Consider the following 21,727-nt stretch of genomic DNA (forward strand, 5'->3'; position numbering starts at 1 on the left):
CACTAATATGTAAATGCAATGGCTCAAGTGTGTGCTGCTTGCCCTTCACAAGACAGCAGAGCTTTCTGTGCATTGCCAATAAGAAGACAGTGCCGTCATCTAGTGTGGTATGGGAATATTTAAGACCATGTCTGCATAAATTGATGTCTGGAATGGACAGAAAACGTTACATCACAGGATCTTGCCCTGCAGATCCCTGGGTGCACAGGGGAAGCAGCGCTGCCAGGGGACACCTCAGGGCCCCTTCCCCCAAGCTCAGCCTTGCCCAGACACATCCCCTCCCTCCCCTGGGTTGTTGCACAGCCAAGGAAGCTCCCTGCCCCAGGGTGTCTTGCACAGCACAGAGGTACAAGGCACTGTCAGAGACCTCGACTTCCTCCAGCTGCAGGAGGCTGTATTTCCCCGTGGTGTTCAGCAGCGTGGTGAGACGGCCATTGCGCTTGGGGCCAGCTGCTGCATGGTGTGAGATACGCTGTGGGGCTTGGCCTTTCCTCTGCTGGTACCAGAGCAAGCCATAAAAGCCAGAGACCTGGTATGTGCAGGTTGTTTGGAAGGTGTCTCTCTCCTCTACTGTGACTTGTCCTTCTTGCTGGGTGACGGTGGTCTGCCCCATGGTGCCTGGAAGAAAGTGAAGGTCAGCAGCTCTGCAGGGAAAGGCTCCGGGAAGCAAACCAGGAGTGGATGCAAAGCCCTGGTGGAGAAGGTTCCCTGTCCCTTGCCCTGCAGGAAAATCCTGAGGCCTGGGGACAGCCAGAGGAGAGTGGTTCTGGGCAGGAGCTTGGAGCTCTCAGCCCAGCGTGGACCCTGAGGAGAGCTGTGCTGTGTCCCTGCTCCTGCTCCTACTGCCCAGAGGACCAGGGAACAGCCTGTCATGCCTGACCTTTGTGTGCTGGGACCAGCAGCCCTCCAGCAGGCTGAGGGGCCCATGGAGTTCCTTCCCCATCGCTGTCATCTCCAAGGGCTCCTGGGTGCCTGAATACATACAAAGCTGAGCTGAATGGTAGAAAGAGGGAGCCCTGGCTGTGTTGATAACAAGCAGAAAACTGGAGGCCATGGCAGACATATGCCAGCCAGGAGGTAGACTGGGGCACCCTATTAATGTCCATGGGATGAGGGCTTTAAGGTCCCGGTAGCAGCATTGACAGGATCTGGTAATTTGTGTTTGGAAAGGGAAAAATATGGGAGTGCAGCGACAGCTGAGATCTCCTGTAGTGACAGCAGGAGGATCAGAAGAGAGAGGCAGAGAGAAATGGATTGAAAGGGAAAGAAAAGCAGGAGAAGGGGTCTGAGGTCTCTCTCCTCTCCTCTCCTCTCTCCTTTCCAACAGCAAAGGCGTCTTGAGAGAACCGGTGCAAACCCACAAATGTGAGGTGACATTTCCCAGCGTTTTCCTGTAATTCAGGAGTAGTTCCCCACATGGTCCTGATAAGGCTTGGCGAGGGTTTCCTGGGGGGAAGATGAAGTCTGCATTGATGAAAAGCCAGGACTTACCCAGCCGTTGCCCCAGGAAGGCAGCGAGGACGAGATATCCGAGGGGCATGCCGAGACCAACCTGCCTGTTTGCTGAGCGAGAGAGAGTCAGAAAACGAGAGAACAGAGCTGCCGGAAACGACTCTGCTGGGGGAGCAACGGAAGAAGCGGGGAAGAGAAAGGATCTGTTCTTGCTGTGCCTGAAATGCTCCTTCTGGGTTTCTCCCTCCTCCAGCAGCACCACCTGTGGCTCCCCCAGCCAACGGCAACTGCACATTTCCACAACGGGGGCCCTGGGGGTCTGGGGGCAACAGTCGTGGGAAGGGGCTGTTCCCGGTCAGCTCGCAGTGGAGTCCTCACCTCCCCAGCTAGAATCGCCTGCTCTTCTGCACACCCACTGCCAGGCCATTTGGGAGGTCAGGGCTTTCTTCCCCACTGGGGGTTCACATCTTCCCCTGGGGTCCTCAGCTCTCTGGGGACGTTGTTATTTCTTCTGGGAACAGAAGTCTCTTCTGTTTCTCTCACGTCTCCCCTTTCTTTCCTCAGCTGCCTGGGAACATCGCCTCTGCCCCAAATCCCCCAAAACAAGAGATGAACCCTGCTGTGCAGCAGCCCAGGGTCTCTGGCTGTGTCCTGTTCTGGTGCGAGAGAGGAACCTGGCTCCAGCACTGCTGTTAGATGCCACCAACCCAGGATGACAAGGAGAACCTACTCCTACTCTAGCGGAAAGGGTGAGGGGTCAGCAGGGAACAGGATGAGGGATCAGGGGGTCACCCCCTACTCCCAGGGAGCCCATGGGGCACTCATTGGAGTGCTGCACTGCGAGGGGTGGGGATAGGGCAGCCCCGCACCCAGAGCTGAAAGGGTGATCCCGTGCCCCAGTCGTGGCAGAGATAACAAACTGTTCATTACCGTTAAGTTAACCTGACCTGAGCAGGCACGGAGCTGTGCGGTGCTGAGCTGTATATATCACTTGGCAAACTGGGCAACGTTGCCACTAACACGTCCTTGCCTTGACCTAGGAGTGAAGCACCGTGTTTTCATACAAATGTCCTTTTGCTCAACAGTAGAAATCAGGAGTGGTTTATTTCCAAGAAAATCCCATGAAAACTTCAAAGATGACAATGCCAGTGAATCTCAGCATGGGCAGGATTTGCATTATGTGCTCAACCCCAGCTTATGCTCCAAAACTCAGGGTTCCCAGCATCTGAAAGGGCATAACGTCATGCATGCTATCCCCCTTGACCTTCTTGTGTTACCTCCAATCAATGGTATTTTAATGAACTCTCTGTGGAGCCAGAGTCCCATTCTTACTGGGATCTATCTACACACATGCTCCACCCTCATTGTTAAAAAAACCACAATTCCAAATTTCTAGTAGGAATTTCCCCTGTTCCAGATCGTGTCCTTTGCCCTTTGCTCTATCTCTGTGCTCAAGCAGAGTTTGGCTCCATCTGGCCCTTCATCCTCAGTCAACTGTTAGAAGGATCAAAAAGCTCTTTCTTAAGCTTCTCTTTTGAAGGCTGAAGAAGGCCAGTTCTCTCAGACCCTCCTCATGCCTTGTGTTGCAGAAACACAGAATTGGTAAATTTGGAAGGGACCTCTGGAGGTCAGCAGATCTAAACCCCACCTCAGGAAGGGTGACCTAGAGCGGGTTGCAAAGGACCATGTGCAGATGGATTTTGAATACCTCCAAGGATGGAGACTCCATGTCCTGCTTTCGGCTGGGGTAGAGGAAAATTTCTTCCTAGTGCTGTGTTTTGGATTTAGTATGAGAAGAATGTTGATAAGACAGGGATGTTTTTAGTTGTTGGTAAGTAGTGTTTACGGTAGTGAAGGACTTTTCAGCTTCCCATGCTCTGCCAGGTGCACAAGAGCTGGGAGGGAGCATAGCCAGGACAGCTACCCCAACTGGCCAAGGGGGTATTCCATACCATATGACGTCATGCTCAGTATAGGAACTAGGAGGCGTGGTCCGGAAAGTAGCGATCGCTGCTTGGGTATCAGTTGGTGGGTGGTGAGCAATTGCATTGTGCATCATTCATTTTGTATATTCTACCATTATTATTATTATTATTATTATTATTATTATTATTACCCCTTCCTCTTCTGTCTTTACCTCAACCTCATTCTCTCCCCCATCCCACTGTGTGGGGAGGGAGTGAGCGAGCAGCTGTGTGGTGTTTGGCTGCCTGCCGGGTTAAACCACAACACGCCACAACCTGTGCGGGCATCCTGTGCCAGCGCTCCCTCACCCTCACAGTGAAAAAGTGTTTCCTGGTGTTCAGAGAGAGCCTCCTCTGTTTCAGGTGGTGCCAAATGCCTCTTCTCCTGTCACTGGACACCATAGAGAAGAGCCTGGAAAAATGAGAAACGCACTGAGGTGCCTCCAGTCACCAGTCCTTTGACCTCTCACACAGACACGTGAGATGTGGTCCCTCCAGTTGGTGACAGCAAGAGGTATGAGCCCTGTGACGTGTTCTTCTTTCTCCAGTTGCTGGCACCCGGACCTTGCTTACACCCCAGTCCCTCCAGCTGCTGGCACAGAGACCGACAGGTCCTGTGACCAGTGACCTCCTCTCCACTTGCTGGCACTTAGACCTTGCTACACACACCCTGGTCCATCCAGCTGCTGGCATCCAGGCCTACAATCCCCATGGCCATTGGTTGGTTGCCCAGTTGCTGGCACCCACATCGCTCTTTCACACCAGTCTCTCCAGTTCCTGGCCCTCACGCATGGGAAGTTGCACAGAAGGATGGTTAAGAAAGGGTTTAATAAGAAGGCAGGGGGACTGTGGTGATCAGGCGCAGGGCTCATCCCAACAAGGGCACTGACCAGCCCCTGCTGAGGTGCAGATACCTCCTTTTATCCTTCCTCCTCTCTATTGCCTCCCCTTGCTCCTCCCCAGTCCCCCCTCTCCCCCCCACCGTTGACCCTTCCCCTAAGCATGCCTTAACAAGTGTTGCCTAGTCCTGCAGGACCCCCCTCAGACATCCCAAATCCTCAGGTTCCTCTTGTCACCTCTTGTCACTTACAAAGCTCAGCCTGACCCACTTCAGAGCCACACCGATAGTTCCCTAATGGCCCCTCAATTAGAGGCTGCAGAGCTCTGGTCTCCCTCCTTGTCTCCCTTATCACTTCCTCAGAGATTGGTGTCCCTGTGTGCTTTGTTTATCACTTTCCCTTTTACTTCTTCTTCCCTTTGAAAGGAAAAGGGACTTGGTCTGACAGCCTTAGTGAACCAGCAGCTCTCACCTTCCACATGCCCCGACAGTGGCCTCTGCTGAACTTGCTCAGGTGAGCGAGTTCCTCGGGACACCGAAGGGCTCCTGTCCCCAGAGAAAACTGGGTCTCTGGAGTCAAGGCTTTGGGAGGAAACCCCATGTTGAGCTCAGTCTTTGAAGTGTCTCCCTGCAACACCTGCAGCAATGCTAAGCCATGGCATTCCCTTTCCAGGACAGCGGAGATGTTACAAACATGAAGGAAAAGGGAAAGATTGGCCAAAAGTCCAACCAGTTTCAGATGTAAGGTGGGTGTGAAAAAGCACTCGGGTCACATAAAATGTCATTCTGGAAGGAGTTAGTTTGCACCCCCATATTGCAACTTATTTTTTGTTTGCCCTCCCAGATGTCCTGCATCTCCTGCAAGATCCTGAATCCACCCTCAGAGGTCTTTGTGTACAGCTGAGGATGAAGACAGACCTGAATTCCACCTCCAGATGGGATCCAAATGTCATCATTCTTACCCCATCCAGGTGGGAATGGGGCTTCTCATCCACCTTCGTGTAGATGAGACGTGTGCAGAGGGGGACAAACTGGATCCGAGAACGGCAGCCACCAGCATCTTTCTGTTGGGCAGAGAACCCAGAGGGACTCAGGGACACAGGGACACTCCCCCAGCCAAGCACTGGTGAGTCCCCAGAGCTGGAGGAGAGATCTCAAAAGCAGGGGGACAGCTCAAGAGGTTGGACAGGGAATCTTGCCCAGTGCCTGGCTGATGGGTCTTGCTCACACGTTGAGGCTTTCACTGATCCCCAGATGCAGGGCTAGGAAGACATTTTCCCTCTTTGGGCTTCTTTGGCTAGGAGGTTAAACCGCAGGAGCAGTCACGTCTCCTACCAAGAGCCCCCTTCTCCAACAGTGGTCATTGGGGCATGCTGAGGAAGAGCAAGATCTGGACAAGCAGCTGGGATACTTCTCCTGAATACTCACTGCTTGTCCCACTCAGTTTCAGGGCTTGGGGGTGTTCCTGAGTCTGCTGTGGCAATGCACCCCCGTGGCAAGGAAGGCCAACAGCGTGCTGGGCTGCAGTAGCAAGAGCATTGCCAGCAGGACAAGGGACCTGATCCTTCCTCTCTACTCAGCGCTGGTGAGGCCACCTCTGGAGTGCTGGGTCCAGTTCTGGGCTCCCCAGTACAAGAAAGATATTGGAGCGAGCCCAGCGAAATGGTACAGGGACTGGAGCATCTTCCCTATGAGGACATGCTGAGAGGTCTGCAGTGTTCAGCCTGGGGAAGAGAAGGCTCATGGGGGATCTTGGCAGTGTGTGTAATTAGCTGATGGGAGGGAATGAAGAAGAGATTCTTCTGCGTCAGGCGCCCTTGGGACTCCACACCTCTGCCACCCTGCTCTGTAGGGTGAGAAATTAAAGTTGTTGAAGTGCTCAGGCCAAGGAAAGACCCCAAACTGTGACCCTCACTGTGTTCCAGGTTTGCAAGGGCCAAGGGGAGGTTGTTCAGCAGTGGGAGGTTCATGTTTGGGCAGTCAGGCCACAGCTGGGCTTTTCTCAGCCCTCCAGGTCAGAAGGTGCTGGAGCATCCTCTCAGGCAGACATACCCTGGTGTAGAAGCGCTGCCTCTCAGCTCCAGGTCTCATGGCCAAAGGGGCCTGGGGCACCTGAAAGTTCCCGTAGGAGCCTGAAGGAAGAGATCAAGCAGTCTGCTGGCAGGCAATAGGAGGCTGCAGGCAGTTTTCCTGCTTTTTGCTCCTCCCGGAGATCACAACCAGCCCAGCCAGCCCCCAGCCAGGGAGGAGTGTCCATGGTGAACTTCTCCTGCCATCCAGTGCCCAGCCAGAGGCAGGGGCCTGCACCCACCTCTCTCGGAGATGGAGACAGGTCCCTTCGCAGCCCCGATGTGCTCCTTGTCCCTCGCCAGTGTCTGAGAGGAGGAAGAACCAAAGGCACCTAGATCCAGGTGCCTGACGCCCTGTGCCCACAGGGGTTTCTCTCCCTTCTCCCCAGACCACAGATGAGGCCCTTCAAGGGAAATGTCTCTGGGAACAGCACTGCTGTCAACGTCCCACCCAGAGACAGACACACGGCTGCTCGTTGGCAGGAGGACGTCCAGCACAACCCTCTTTACCGCAGTCTTCTCACTGACCCTCAGGGTAGTGTGACCGACCCCTTGTCTGGGGATGACGCCTGCCAGAAGGGTGAGGAGATCATCGCATAAACTGGGGGTGTTTCTGCCCACAGGGGGATCAGACTCCTTACGGGTGGAGTGAAAAAGTATTTTGGGGTTGTGCAAGACATGGGGTGTTCAGGGGAAGGAGCAGAGACAGGGACAGGGAAGGACCGAGGCTGCGGGGCGCGGGGACTGCGGGGCTCGGCGGGGCCGGGGCCGGGGCCGGTGCCGGTGGGGCGGGGGAACCGCCCCGGGGCGGGGCGGGGCGGCCCCGGCGGGCGGAGCGGCAGCGCCCCCTGGCGGGCCCGCCCGGGGCTGTCCCCCCGCCCCCGACACACACGCCCGGCCCCGCCCGCGGCGGTTCGTGCCCGGCCGCAGCCCCGGCTCCTCTCCCCGTGTCTCCCACGGCGCAGTAATACACCGCCGCGTCCCCGCGCCGGGGCCGGGCGAGCCACAGGGCGCTGGACCGGCGGTCTGCCGCCACCGACAGCCGCCCCGGCGGCTCCTGCAGCTCCTTGGACCCTTTAAGACCTCTCACGAGAAGTTTGGGGCCTCGGCCCGGGAGCTGACGGTACCAGTAGATGTAGTCATAAGACTGTATGTTGGGGTGTGAGCAGTTGATGGCGATGCCGGTGCCCTCGGTGGTCTCTGCCGACGGCTCCTGCTGCACCTGGGCTCTGCCCGCAGCCACTGCCGAGAAAGGAGAAGGAAAGGCCAAAGATCACCAAAGATCGCCCAGCTCTGATGGCTCTTTTCCCAGAGAAACCGTCAGGAAGAGCGGCAGTGAGACAGAGCCAGACTGGAACGGATGGGGACGTGTGCCCATCAACAGGGATGGAGAGTGATCCTGGTGTGGGTGTGTGGAGCAAGGGGAGAATTCTGGGGGGGCATTTGGAATTGGTGCATGCAGAGATAGAATGAAAGTCAAGTGCATGGATGGATGGGTGGCGAGAGGGAGAGGAATCAGGGGAGTTGAGTGTGTTACAGTGAAGGAAGGAGGGCTGAATTCAGAAGAAGAATAAATGCTGAATGCACAGGGGGATGAGAGGATGTATAGAATAACGGCATGGTGCAGGAAAGCAAACGTGCTTACAGGTATGAAGGAAGCAGAGGGAGAGATGAGAGAGGGGTCTCAGATAGTATGAAGGGGGCTTAGGGATGGTAGATGCGTGGCGAGACAGGTCAAAAGATGGGTGGATAAATGGATAAAGAGCAGACAGGGAGAGGGGTTGTTACAGTGAAGGCCAGAGGGCTATATTCAGGGCAATAAGAACCGCTGAATGCACAGGGGAAGGAGAGGGAGCATGGAAAAGCAGGGATACGTGCAAGAAGGCTCGTACCGACAGAGATGATGGAAAAATAGGGAGCCCAGGAAGAGGGGACTCGGCGGGTTTGGAAAGGGGGACGAGAGATGGCAGAGAGGCAGGGAGGGGGAAAGAGACGTCGAAGAAGGAGAGGGAAGAGCTGGCGCTGGGCTCCCTGGGGAGCAGCCCGGGCACAGCCCCGGCCCCATCCACCACCGCCAGCCCCGCGCACCCAGGAGCACCGCGGCCAGCCCCGCCAGCCCTGCGCCCCGGCACCGCCGCATCCCGCCGCTCCGCCGCCCGCGCCTCGCTGCCCCCCGCCAGCCCCGGCTCTCTGCTCCGGCCGCGGCGCCTCCTCTCCGCCGCCTCCTCTCCTCTCCGCCGCCGCCAGCTCCGCCCCGGGGCTGAGCCCTGCGCCGGCGCCGCTCGGGGTCTCGCCCGGGCTGAGAGGGCTCGGTGGCTCTGCAGGGGCACAAGTTGCTCTCCCGGGGAATGGGCTCTCCCCTCCTCCAGCAAGGACTCCCCAGCACCCGCACCTCGGCCACGGGGACGCCGGTGCTCTGGAAGGAGCCAAAGGGGAAGGAGAACGGCGCAGCAACAGGGCATGGCAGGAAGTTTTGGAAGTTGAGTACGTGCTATCTTGACAACGCTCTGAGTTTCTCGAAATGTCTCATTGGAAAATCGGGCATTTAAAAGTCGATCTGGAAGGAAAAGCACGGGGTTCTGCTGGATGCTCTCATCCATCAAGAGAAAAGTCTCCAGGGGATGCAATGGCGGTGTCGGCTGTCAGGCAAAAATGCAGGAAGAACCAAGTGCTGAAGGGCAGTTCTCGGGGCAAGGAGGGCGAGCAGGGGAGGTGGTTGTGGGAGCAGGGGAGGTGGAACAAGTAAAGGGGAGAAGCTGAACGTGTAAGAGGAGACATCAGTGCTGCTGGGAGAGATGGGATCTGGGAGAGAAACAGCACCTTTCTGGAGTCAGATGGATCCTTCCTCCCTCTCAAACACAAGAAGAAACGCAGCCCTCCTTTCCAGCACTTTCTCAGGCAGCTTCTCTCCCCAGCTGGCATCATGACTCACAAGCCCACGATCCTCCCTCCTCTTCCTCAGTCCACAGCTGTCTCATGGAGAGGGGAAATAGCTACTGACTCTGGCCCAGCCCCCTCCCACCAGACAACCTGGTGAGGTCAGCTTTCATCTCCTGAGTCCTCAGGGTGAATGTGAGGGCATTCAAGGGGGGCATCTTTGTGGTGCAGAAGTCAGGAGCCCTGCTGTGCACGGGGTTCTGGGATCCTGTCCTCAGGTACCTGAGACCTTGGGCACATAATAGCTGGTCTCTACATTGAGGTAGGCGGTGCAGGTGGAGAAGGTAAGACACTTGCCTAAGGCAAAGAGGACCCTCAGGACAGATGAGATGATGCACACATAGGAGGTGAGGATGGGGGAGAAATGGGTCACAGTGAGGAACGCCATGTGAAGGAAGATCACCACCCTCTCATTGAGGCTGGTGCCCCCACCAACTGGCCTTTAGCACAGTTTGGATGTCACGGGAGGTGGATGGAGCCAAAGTTAATGTTCACTCTATCCATTCAGAAATACATGGGGAAAGGAGTAGGGATCACACAAGGAATCTGTGGAAGGAGGGATAGGGCTGCCATTCAGTGTTTAGCATCTCAGGTCTGGGCCCATGGCCAGGGTGGGGCAGTGTCCAGAGGTCCTCAGAGCAGAGATTTCCAGGCTACCTGGTGCACCTCCATGAACACCAAGGCCAGAGCTTGGCTAGCCCTGTGCCCCAGCCAGGGGCAGAGGTGTCAGGTCCCTCCCTTGGATGGCCCCTTGCACTCCACAAGAGCTGCAGGAGTGTCCAAGGTTGTGCATGGGGAGGTGGCAGCTCAGATCTCTGTGACAAGAGGTACCTGCCACTGCAATGGGCTTAGCTGTGCCAAGCAACCCAGAGGCCCTCCCCAGATTAAATAGGTCTCCCCTTGACCCCCAAAGCAGCCCAGAGCCAGCCCCATGCACCCAGGAGCACCACGGCCAATCCTGCCAGCCCTGCACCCTGGCACTGTCATGTTCCACTGCTCTGCCTTGGCCGCTCAGGGTCTCACCCGGGCTAAGAGTGCTCAGTGGCTCTGCATGGGCAGATCATTGTCTCCCCGTGCTACAGCAAGGACACCTCAGCAAGAATAAGGATGCACTTGCCAGGTGCAGCCTGGGACAGCTGCAGGGCCTTAACCCAGGAGATGTAGCAGCTTCCCAGAGCTGTCTCAAGCTCAGGGGCTGGAAACAGCAGCCACTGGTGTCCTGTGGATGGGAGTGAGGAGGCTGAGAGCCTCCCTTCAGCTGCCTCTCGGTAGTCAGAGCATAGAATCATTAAGGTTGGAAAAGATCTCTAAGATCATCGAGCCCAACTGCCAAACCAACCCCACCATGCCCAATACACCATGTCCCTAAGCGCCTCATCTACACGTCTTTTAAATACTTCCAGGGATGGTGACTCAACCACTTCCCTGGGCAGCCTGTTCCAAGGCTTGACCACTCTTTCAGTAAAGAAATTTTTCTAATGTCCAATATAAACCTCCCTTGGTGCAACTTGAGGCCATTTTCTCTTGTCATATCGCTAGTTACTTGGCAGAAGAGACCAACACCCACCTCACTACAACCTCCTTTCAGGTAGTTGTAGAGTGCGATGAGGTCTCCCCTCAGCCTCCTCTTCTCCAGACTAAACAGTCCCAGTTCCCTCAGCCGCTCCTCATAAGACTTGTTCTCCAGGCCCTTCACCAGCTTCGTTGCCCTCCTCTGGACACGCTCCAGCACCTCAATGTCCTTCTGGTAGTGAGGGGCCCAAAACTGAACATAGCGTAATGCCTGAAAGTTCTATTGAGGCAAAGAGGATGTGAGGACAAATGTGCCCATGGGCGTGAAGAGGTCAGGGAGGGCAGGGATGTTGGGGACTCACAGAGTCAGAATGTAGGTGAGAAGGGACCTCCAGAGGTCACCTAGATCACCGCCTTGATCGGAACAGATCCCATTAGATCAGGTTGCTCAAGGTCACATTCGGTCCATCCTCGAACACCTCTCAGGATGGAGATTGCGCAATGTGCCTGGGAAACACGTTCCTGGGAAACACGGGGACTGGTCCCAGACACTTGAGGACATCATTAAGGTCAGATAGGAGCTTCTAACTCTGCAGGAATTTTTTTCTTTTCCTTGTAATATGGGAATTCTTTGGGGGGCTGTAGCAATGGGGATGTTCTCTAGTTTTTGTATTATCCTTCACACACAGACTTGAGACACGGAGAAGCTCAATGTCTGGAAAGGCCATGACAGCTTCGACTCTGCTGTGATTTCTGTCCGTCTTACAGTGACTAAACTGCTGACTGAACCACTGCCAAACCCTTGAGCTCATGAAAGCTGATGGGACTGGCCAGTGACTGATGCGTTGCCTTAACTGTAGGGTCTGAAGGACTTGCCTAGAGTCATCTAGAGGGGCTGAGGGCTGGTGTCAGGATTCCTGGTTCTCAGTGGTGTGTGCATGATCGTGCTCACGTACGTGTCCATCTGGTTGTGCTCATGTGTGCATTTGCACATACATGTGTGTGCCTGTGGTAATGCACATGCAAACATGGGTGTGCACAAATGTTCTATGTGTGTGTGTGTTTGGGCAATTGTGTCCATGAGTGTGTACGTGTTTTAGCCCACGCAGGTGTCTTTGTGCAGGGGAGCATGAATGTGTGTGGCTGGTCTGCATATATGTAATTGTGTGGGCATAGGTGTGTGTAGATGTGTGCTTTTGTGTGTGTGCCTCTGTGTAGAGGAGCACGCATGTAGATCTGTATGCAAATGCATGCGTGTAGGAGCATGCATATGTATAAGCAGGTGTGTTTGAATATCTGTGCGTACATGTTGGTATGGGGCGTGGCTGTGCATGTTGGTGTGCACATGGGCTCCTTTTGACCCGTGTGTGCACACACCTCTTTACAAGTGCACACGTATGAGTTGTTCTTTGGGTGCGTGTAAGCTCAAGCGTGTGGTTGTGCCCGTGTGTGTGAATTTGTGTGTGCACTGAAGGGGAAGTTCAAATTGTAACTGCTCAGCAGTGACAATTGGTGACCAAGCAATGATCTGCCGCAGAGAACAAGAAGGCCGAAACGCAGAAGGGGTTAAAGTGGTGGCAGCAGGAATGCCAGAGCCAGAAGGATTCCCTGTGAGGGGGTGCAGTTTCCCTTGGTGATGAGATAGGAAACAGCTGCACATTGTCTTGTAGCAATCTGGAATGTGAATGCTCAGTGGCCACCTTTGGGCAGCAGAGCTGGTGCTGGAGGACAGACCCAAGGCCAGGCTGAAGTGCCCCATGCCAACGCTCACAGGATCGGTGCTGGTGCCAGTGCACATAAGGAACTGGCTCCTGACACATCTTTGCAGACTCTTTGCAGAACTGCTTATGGGGGTAGGACTCTGTCCAAGACCTTGATCATTTGGTGGTTTTTTTTCTTCAAATCTAAGCAAAAGCGTGTATTTAATTTGCCTCAAAGGGTACCATAAAAATTCCCCAACAGCAAACATATCTGTGTGTGTGCCTGTGAGTGCGCATACCTCTGCGTGTGTCTAGGGGTGCATGTGTGTGCACCCATGAGGGCATGGCAAAGGTCTTGCTAAAGTCAAGGTACACCACAGCCAGTGCCCTCCCCTTCCCCACAGTGCCAGTCCCCTCCTCACAGAAAGCAATGAGGTTGGTGAGGCATGATTTGCCCTCGGTAAACCCAGGTGAGCTGCTCCCAACCCCCTTCTTGCCTTTCATGAGTCAAGCAATGGCTTCTGAGATTATTTGCTCCATCTTCCTTCCAGGGACTGAGTAGGGACTGTCCAGTCAGCTCCTTGAACACCCTTGGATGCATCCCATGTGGTCCCATGAATTTGTGTATGTCCAAATAATAGTAAGAGCTCGTTAATTGTTTCTGCTTCTGCTGTGGGTGCTGCTTCATTCTCATAGAGTCCGTGTGAAGGCTCGGGGCTGTGGTAGGCCTGAGGAGAAGCCATACCAGTAAAAAATTAGGAGAAATAGGCATTGAGTACGTCAGCCTTTTCCCAATCATTTGTCACCAGGTCCCCATCCTCACCGAACAATAAGTAAGCCCACACCTACTTAGCCTTCCAAGCACCCCCATCCATGGCTAAAGCCCATATCCATGTCCACGGTACTCAGGGACAGACAGTGAGCAGGGAAAGGGCTTTTGTGGGGGTGAAAGGGCTCCAGTGGGGCACGTTACTCTCACCAACTGCATCTCCCCCTCACGCCAAGTACATATCAGTCTCCCCTCAACCACACTGAAGCCTTGGACACAGGACTTGCAGAAGATGACTCTGTCAAGTCCAACTCCTGTGCGGTGGCCCTGGACAGTGTACACAGCCTCCGTTTGGGTGCGAGTCTTCTCCACTAACTCTAGATGCCTAGAGGTTGAGACTTGTGTGTGTTTGTGTTGTTTAAGCCAGCTGTCTAGTCTATCTTGAGTGTGAACAGAAGAAAAATAGATGCTGGTAGGCATGGATTGCCTGATCTGTACGAGACAGGGTGAACGGAGGTTTGACAGTGCCTATTTCTCTCCGCTGACGATCAACGGAGCAAAGATGAGCAGCTCACCTGCAGACACCTGCTCTGGAGGCAAGGGAGATCAATTTCCCCTGACTCATGTCTTGTCTGACTTTGCGCTTAGATCTTTACTTAGATCTTCACTTCAAGGAAGACTGAAGACTTAGGCCTTAGCTGCAGATAGAGGCTCGGAAATGAGGTAGGTCAATCCCTTACCTTACTCTCTCTCTATTCCAGTGTCCACAGTTGCCTTTAGTTATCTCCACCCTGGAGGTTTCAGGACCACAGGAATATCCAGCACCAAATACTTGACGTTTCCAGTCTCTTGGGACGTGGCTGTTTCAGACGTCTCCCGCCTGTCAGCAAGGGGCCACGCAAGAGAGCACGGAGCTCCTGACAAGGTTCACACACCCCAGCTGCAGGCAGGAGGCAAACACCCAGCCTGACAGCCACTTCAGAGAATGGCACTGCTGTTCTTAGGTTGGCCGGTGTGAAGAGAGAGCATCACCCATCTCCAGCAAACCCATGAGATCCCCGGAGATCCAACTCCCTGTGGCACACAGCGGGGAACAGAAAACCGCCTCCTCGGTGCGGCCAGTTTGAGCTTCAGTGCGTTAATGAGGTGGGTGTGGGGATGTTTTTATGCTCACGATGCTGGTGGCTCTTTGGTGTATACTCTCACTAGATGGAGCTAAACTGGAGGGAGTTTACACCGTGTGTGTGCACACAAAGCCCCCTTTGTGGAAGTACAGTGGTGGCTGTCAGGGGGAAAGAACATCGGGAGCACAAGCTGTGGGTACCTACCAGGTGGATGGAGAGGAAACAACGTCGGGCCACTGTGTACAGCTTGAAGTGAGTCGGCAAGCTGCTCATCCACACTTCTCCTGACATCACGGCCTCCAGAGCTCCTCCAAGAAATCAACCTCTTTCCAATGTTCTCCCTCAGCCAAGGGGACCAAGGCTTCATCTGGGGGATGGTGCATGAAGAGATGTTGTTTGGATCATTTCCATTGGCTACGCTGGTGAATGAAGCCTGCCCAAGCCCTCTAGCACAGACTTCCAATGCCTTGCACGTTTAAGGAGAGCCAGATTAAGGGGGATTTCTCTGCTCTTTAGCCACATGAGATTTCTGGTATGTCAACTCCTAAGGAGGAAGAAAGGAGGGAAAGGGATCCTTGCGGTGGTGGTTCAGCTCCACCTGTCTTAGATACCTACCTGAGGATGAGATCGGTTCTCCCCTAGAGAACTGATCAAGAATCCCCCCCTGTCTGCAGGGAGGGCATAGATGAAACCCTTCGGTTCACCTGGCTTCTCAGCAGAGCTACCCTGGGGGGGATCCAGCTCAGAGAATTTTGCCCTCAATCACTGAGGCATGGATATCTCTGCCCAAGTTGAGACGCCCAACATCCATCCAAGCTGCTCGCTAGACTCCTGCCTTAGTCCTCAGAGGCAACCTGGCACTTCTAGAGGGCTTTTAGCCCTGTATATGAGGCAAGATGAGCCATGACTCTCTCCCAAGTGCCTTTTCTCTGTCCAAGGAAGGGGGGTAAGCTGAGGAGCTGAGATAAGAGTATTTCATCATACATCTTCCAACTTGGTCGGCAGAAGTCCTTCCCCTGACTCTGAGATGGCAAAATTACAAAGAGGTGAGCCTTACCCCTAGTAGCTATGCTGAGAAGGAGACATCAGTGGAGGTAATGGAGGTATTTGCAAAAGCTTCCTGTGCTGAGCCTTGGAAGAAAGCAAATGTACGAGACCACGAGTCCTTGAGTAATGACTGTCATGCTAGCCTGCTGCCCTGTGCTGCTGCCATCTCAGTTGGAAACTGTGGGAAAATAACGGAAGATCGGCGAGGAGGATTGTAAACACGCTCGAGTGACTTGCAGCTGGTGTGTCGAAAAACACATGTATGATACTAACCATTGTTTAGCCCTGCGTGTAGGACAAGTGGGACATCTGTGTTTAGATAACATAGGCCTGTGATAGACCTAGAGGCACCTATCGAACATGCTTGAGATGCCTGCCCTGCTGTGGGAAAGATCAAAGCACCGTGGTAAACTACGCCTGCGCAAATCCCTGATACACAGGCGAAACCAGCAGGTTCATTGATCCTCCAGCACGGACTGAGCTCCGCAGTGCCTGCGTCCCAGGTGCTGCTTCGGGGATCCCCCGGTTGGCGAGGTAATGAAAATGAATTTTCGCTTTGCATTTCACCCCTGGTTTTGTGGTTGTTCCTGCGTCCTGCCTGTGCCGGCTCACACAGAACCCCTTGTGATCAGCTGAAGAGGTGAGAAAATCTCTTCCAGCGCCACATTGTCATGAGAGTTTTCTGTTCCCTCAGTCTCATTTGCTGAGATTGCAACTCAGTATTTCCTGCCCTGAAGAGTGCAGGTGTGTTATTGCCTTCCTCTGCAACAGCCTTTCACGGAGCTGGAGACCCTCGGCCTGCCATCCACAGTTCCCTAAGTGGGATTTTCGTCTCATGGAAGCAATTGCATTCACCGTGTTCTAAAGGAGATGCCTGCGCTCGATCTGATAAATAATTCTCCATGCTCATTTGATGGTGTAGGCCTGATCTTCAGGGTCAGGTCGAGTTGTCCAAACACGTTTCTGCAGCAAAGGATTTCCCTGACAATTTTAACTTAGGGCAGATGCTGTTTTCGCATGCTCTGCACCAACTACTTTTTCAGGGATGATGGCTTTGTTTCACTACCAGTAGCATCTGAAGGACCAGCACAGGCATGCGAACTCTCACAGAGACTTTCCTGTCTTTGCAGATGAACCTCAACATTTGGGGGCACACTGCAAATGGGACAAGTGTGGAAGAATTCATCCCTCTTGGCTTCCCAGGCATGTGGCATTCCCGGGTCTCCCCTGAGGTGGTATTTGCACTGATGTACTCCCTGACAGCCATGGGCAATGCATCCATCATAGCCCTCGTGTGGATGAACAGCATCCTCCCTACCCCAGTGTACTTTTTCTCTGTAGTCTCGCCTTTCTGGAGATCTGGTACACTATGGGTGTTGTTCCCAAAGCCATAGGAGTCATGCTAGGGACTAGCCAGACCATCTCCTTCGGTGTCTGCATCCTCCAGTTGTTCTTTCTTCTCTCCCTCGGCTCCACTGAGTGTTTTCTCCTCTCTCTCATGGCCTGTGACCGCTACCCAGTCACACGCTACCCCTTGGGATACAGCTCCCTCATGAACAGTGTCCTCTCTGCTCGGCTGGTGCTCAGCTCCTGGCTGGGAGGCTTTCTGGCCACCTTGCTGCTGGCCTTTCTGACATCCAGGCTGACGTTCTCTGGGCCAGATGTCATCAATCATTTTCTCTGCGATATAGATTCTTGTATCCATTTCTGAAGGCACTTTTTTAATTAAAAATATGCAAATGACTATGCTTCATGCTAGATATGTTAGGGCATTTCCACATCTAAAACCCCCCATCAGTTTTTAACAGTCCTTGTTCCACCCATTTCGGGCTTTGTTGTGAAAACACCTTAATGTGATTGTCCAAGTCCCCAGACTGCAGGGCTGTGAAAGGCTGGCTGGGTAGCAAGCCTCTCTTCACACTCATTGGGGGGACATTAGCACTTCCAGAGGGCACTTGATTTTCCCCTTCCCATTCTCATTCCAGAACAGATGAATCATGTTCCCAAAGCTCTTCTTTCTGCACACTGACAGTGAAGGGCGTCCATGCGACCACTTCATAAGGAGGAGGCACCAACTCGGCAGATACACTTTTATGAACAGAGCGGGATTGATTTCACCTGGGTGTAGAGCTCTCCAGGTGAGATGATTGAGTCCGGACTGAATGTCTACTCCTCCCTTCTGGAAGCAGTGGTGCTTCTGGAGGCGATTCTCCGGCGTCCACCTGTCCTGGGCATTTGGCTCTTAGACCTGCAGCCAGGCCCAGGCACCAGTGCCCAAGGACAGGCTGATGCCCACCCTTGTCAGCCGTGCTCTCTTTCTCAGTGGCATTTGGGAAAATCCCTGGGACAGCCCACTGAGGCTGGAGAAAGAGCCTGAGCCTAGGTCTGTCCTCAGGTAGCCATCACTGCTTGTCATTCCTTGCTTTTGGGGGAGAATTGTGTCTGTGGAGTGTTGAAGCCCTCTGCAGCCCTGGAGATCAATCAAAAGCAGGACCTGAAATGTCCAAGGGACCCGAGACACAGCAGAGTGCGGAACACTGAGGGCTGCCATCAATTCCCCATCAACGCTGCCCAAAGGCCCCTGAGATAAATAGGGACATGCAAAGCCTCCAACAGGGCTGGCAGAGCAGACCCACGTCACTTGGGAGAGGCAGGCCATCCTGGAACAGCAGCAGGACAACAACCAAGTACCCTGGGCTTTCTCAGGTGAAGTGGAGGATACTTCATGAGCAACAGACTCCAATTCACAGGGTGGGATCCAGCTGGAAAGTCAGCACCCTCCAGCTGAGCTTCCACATGCAATGCTGGGGTGGGATTGCCTGAGAAGAGGTCCCCACAACCATTCCATTGCCTATGGGAGGAAACAAGATCATTGAGATGTGGTTACCAGCTGTGGGACAGAGGAACCAGCATGGACTCAGGGACACAGGGGTTCCTCCCAGCCAAGCACTGGTGATTTCCCTGAGAAGGAGAAGAGACGTGACAAAGAGTGGGACCACTCTCCGGCAGTGGGTGAGTGCAGGAAGGGTTTGAACAGAGAATCTTGTCCAACGTCTGGCTGATGGGTCTTTTTCACTTGCTGACGCCCAGATGCAGGACAAGGAAGGGCTCTTCCCTCCTTGGGCTACTATGGCCCCATGGCAAAACCATAAGAACAGCTGTGCCTCCTACCAAAAGCCTCGCTCTCCAGCTGTGGCCATCAGTGGAGGCCCAGGGAAAGGGAAGAAGAAGACAAGCTGAGAGGTTACTTGCCCTGAGCACTCACTCCAGTCTACCAGCCATTTTAAGCAGAGGGCATTTACAAGCCTGGTTTGGCTTGTTTGTGGTGTAGCCTCCAATGGGTCTGCCCCAAGTCAGGTTTCTTGGACCCTTTTCATCATCAAAGACGCTGGCTCTGGATACAGCTGTAAAACTCATGCTGGCACGTGCTTCACAGCAGCACAGGCTGGGGAGGCAGAGGCCCAGCCTCCCCACAGCCCCAGGTGCCACTGCTGGGCAGGCTGGGCTCAGAGCTACACGCAAGCGGTGGCAGGGAGGGAACCGCTCCTCAGAGCACCCCCACCTTTCTGTGCAGTGCTGCAAGCTCTGGGCACCAGTGTGGGCTCAGTGCACAGAAATAGGCAGCGCTGTCCGGGAGCTCGGCACCCCGCACATGCAGAAGCACCTGGGAGGTCTCCACAGACAATGCAGAGGAGAACCTTCCCAAACCCTCACGAGCTCTGTATTTGCTCACCCACAGCAGCATCTGAGGGGACTGGTTTGGGAGCTGCTGGTACCAGTAGAGGTAGGGAATGGCAGAGCTGGTGGAGAAATTGCAATGCAGAGTTGCGCTGTGTCCCACCTGGATGGTCACTTCTGCTGGGAACTGGAGCACAGAGTCCTTTTGGGCATGACCTGTAAAGCCAGAAAGAGCTTTCAGCTTTGCTTGCCCGTGTACCTGTCCGTCTGTCACTTCATCAGCTTGCTCACTGTCCCCACTTCCCACCTCACTTTTCCTCGCCTCTGAAATGCTGAGCTGTTTGTCCCTGCACACTTCTTTCTGCAGGATCTTGCCACTCCTGACGCCCCAGATCATCCTGCTTTTCAGCAGTACTCACAGGTCTTTCAGTCCACTGATTCTCTCCATATCTGCCTCTGAGCTGTGTTAACTGCTGGTCCCTCCTTCAGCAGCAGCAGACATGAGCTGTTCCTCTCCCACCTCTGCCCATACCTTCCTGCTATAACAGTTCCTCCATATGGCACACCGCATCCTCTGCCCTTGCCCTGTCCTTTCACGGCATTTCAGCTCTTCTTGCTTCGAGTTAGCCTGCTCTGTTTGACCCCCAAACAGCGTCTTTCCCTCTTTCAGGCTTCATATCTATTAGCAGCACATTCAGGAATGCTCTGTACCTGCAAGTGGAAGGGGAGGTCTCACTCCTCCTCCTATGCCCGTTACTCCCTCCTGACATCTCCCAGATTACGTGCCGTGCCCGTCTGCAGCCCCAGCTCTCCCTACAGAAACACTCCCGGATCCCCCGGGCAGTCAGGCCTCGCGTCTCCTCCCTTCCACCACCAGCTGCGCAAACTCTTGCCTCCTTCTCCCCAGCCTGAAAGTTGCATCTCACCAAAGTCTGCCAGTCCCAGCAGGGCGGCCAGGAAAATCAGGGCCATGTCACGCTCCCCCTTCATGGGGTGCCCGGGCACCCGCCAGCATGAGGGACCTGAGGCTTGCAACTTCACCTCTTCTGCCTCTGCCAGATCAAAGAGGCCTCCAAACCACAGCCCCGAGGGTGGAGCAAAACTCTCTCCCTGCTGCTCCAGGCCGGCCCCTTGGGGCCTGTCCCCCCAGCTCTGCCACAGGAAGGCTCTCTAGAGAGATAACAGACCCGTGGTTTGAGGACTGTCCATCAGAGGGACAGGCATCCCTCGCGGACTTCTCCTGACATCAACCACCTCGCCAGCTGCACAGGCCTGCGCCCAGCTCTGCGGAGGTGGAGAAGGCACCCCTGCACCCCCCCGTGTCCACCCTGTCCCTGGGACCATCCGGATGGAGACAGGACCAGGCACACACTGAAGTGCCTGGACCCGGCTGTGGCACACTCTCGCCCTTCGCCTCTGGCCATAGAGGAGGAACCTGCAGGAAAACATCTCTGTGAGGAGCATCTGCTGCAGAAACCACGGCACAGGGACAGACAGACGCCCTCACCCTGGCAGGGGGAGGACGTGGCAACACAGCTCCCCGACGTACAGGCAGTCCCTCTGCGTCCCTCTGCCTATCCACATCACCCAAAATCTCCAGCTGCTTGTCCCACCCTGGGCCCCAGAACACCAATACCCAGGCAAGCAAAAGGGCCGCTTGCTTTCCATGTCTTCTGCTGCCTGCTGCCTGGAGCAGGGCTCCTCTGCCACCTCTCGCCCAGGGCCCTTTGCTCACACCGTTGGCAGGGACTGCAGAAAACAGGTTATCAGCACAGCAGCCCCATTCACAACGCGGCTCCCACAAGGCCTTCAGGATCCTGTTGTTCCCTTGAGGCCATGGCAGAAGGACGGTGGGCTGCCCTCTGCTCCCCAAGGACTGCAACCCTGCCGGGAGCTCCCTTGCAGTGCCACTGCAGCTGCCACAGCCGTCCCCAGCTGAGGCAGGGAAGAGGGCTGAGCCTTTCCTCTCTGCCTCCCAAGCCCGTGAACACGGACTGTCACAGCCTTGTCAGCTCCTGCAGCCACACGGGCCTCACTGGGGACTGGCTGGGCCCAGGACCCCGTGCCCAGAGGCCTCTTTCCAGCCCTCACACACCTCAGACCTCCAGCCCCGTAGGGCAGCTTAGCAGAACTCTTTGTGGCTCACTCCTGAGGTCTCAGATGTGTCTTTCAACAAGTGCCCTGCTCCAGCTTCTCTCCCGTCTCCTGGACGTCACTTCAACACCAAGGGCTCTCAACGGAGGCGAAGGGGAATCCTGTGCAACAAGCTCGATGTCCCGAGCACCGGCCACTGCGGGATGCGCCTGAAGGTGTCTGTGACAATCAGTATCTCCTTCTCGTGTTGGTGCTGAGGTAGAACTGCTGGCTCTGCAGGACGCCTTTCCAACACCAGCAGGAGCACAGCGGAAGCGGCCTGTGGAGCTGGAGGATTCAGTTTGTATTTGCGTGTCTGAGTGTCCTGGTTTGGGCTGGGCTGGAGTTAATTTTCTTCCTAGTGGCTGGTGTAGAGCTGTGTTTTGGGTTTAGTATGAGAAGAAGGTTGATAAGGCAGTGATGTTGTAGTTGTTGGTAAGTAGTGTGTTCAGTAGTCCAGGACTTTTCAGCTTCCCATGCTCTGCCAGGTGCACAAGAGCTGGG

At 54.7% G+C, this 21,727-nt stretch overlaps 1 long non-coding RNA gene, 1 pseudogene and 1 gene segment (V, D, J or C); 1 reads left to right on the top strand and 2 right to left on the bottom strand.

Annotated features, from left to right (window-relative positions):
• Positions 1-4,412: 4,412 nt before the first annotated feature.
• LOC142091605 (T cell receptor alpha variable 26-2-like) lies at positions 4,413-8,463 on the bottom strand. The segment is given in 3 exon segments: positions 4,413-4,726; positions 7,282-7,565; positions 8,412-8,463. Coding segments are annotated over 3 exon segments (405 nt in total).
• Positions 8,464-14,003: 5,540 nt separating this feature from the next.
• Positions 14,004-17,146, top strand: LOC142091607 (olfactory receptor 6F1-like; annotated as a pseudogene).
• Positions 17,147-17,554: 408 nt separating this feature from the next.
• On the bottom strand, positions 17,555-20,483 carry LOC142091608 (uncharacterized). Its single transcript, XR_012676867.1, has 3 exons — positions 20,017-20,483; positions 19,146-19,306; positions 17,555-18,263 (listed from the first exon to the last, which is right to left on the bottom strand). It is a non-coding gene; the product is annotated as an uncharacterized LOC142091608 (long non-coding RNA).
• Positions 20,484-21,727: the final 1,244 nt, after the last annotated feature.

Source organism: Calonectris borealis, chromosome 22 (assembly GCF_964195595.1).
Source record: "Calonectris borealis chromosome 22, bCalBor7.hap1.2, whole genome shotgun sequence".
Lineage (NCBI taxonomy): Eukaryota > Metazoa > Chordata > Aves > Procellariiformes > Procellariidae > Calonectris > Calonectris borealis.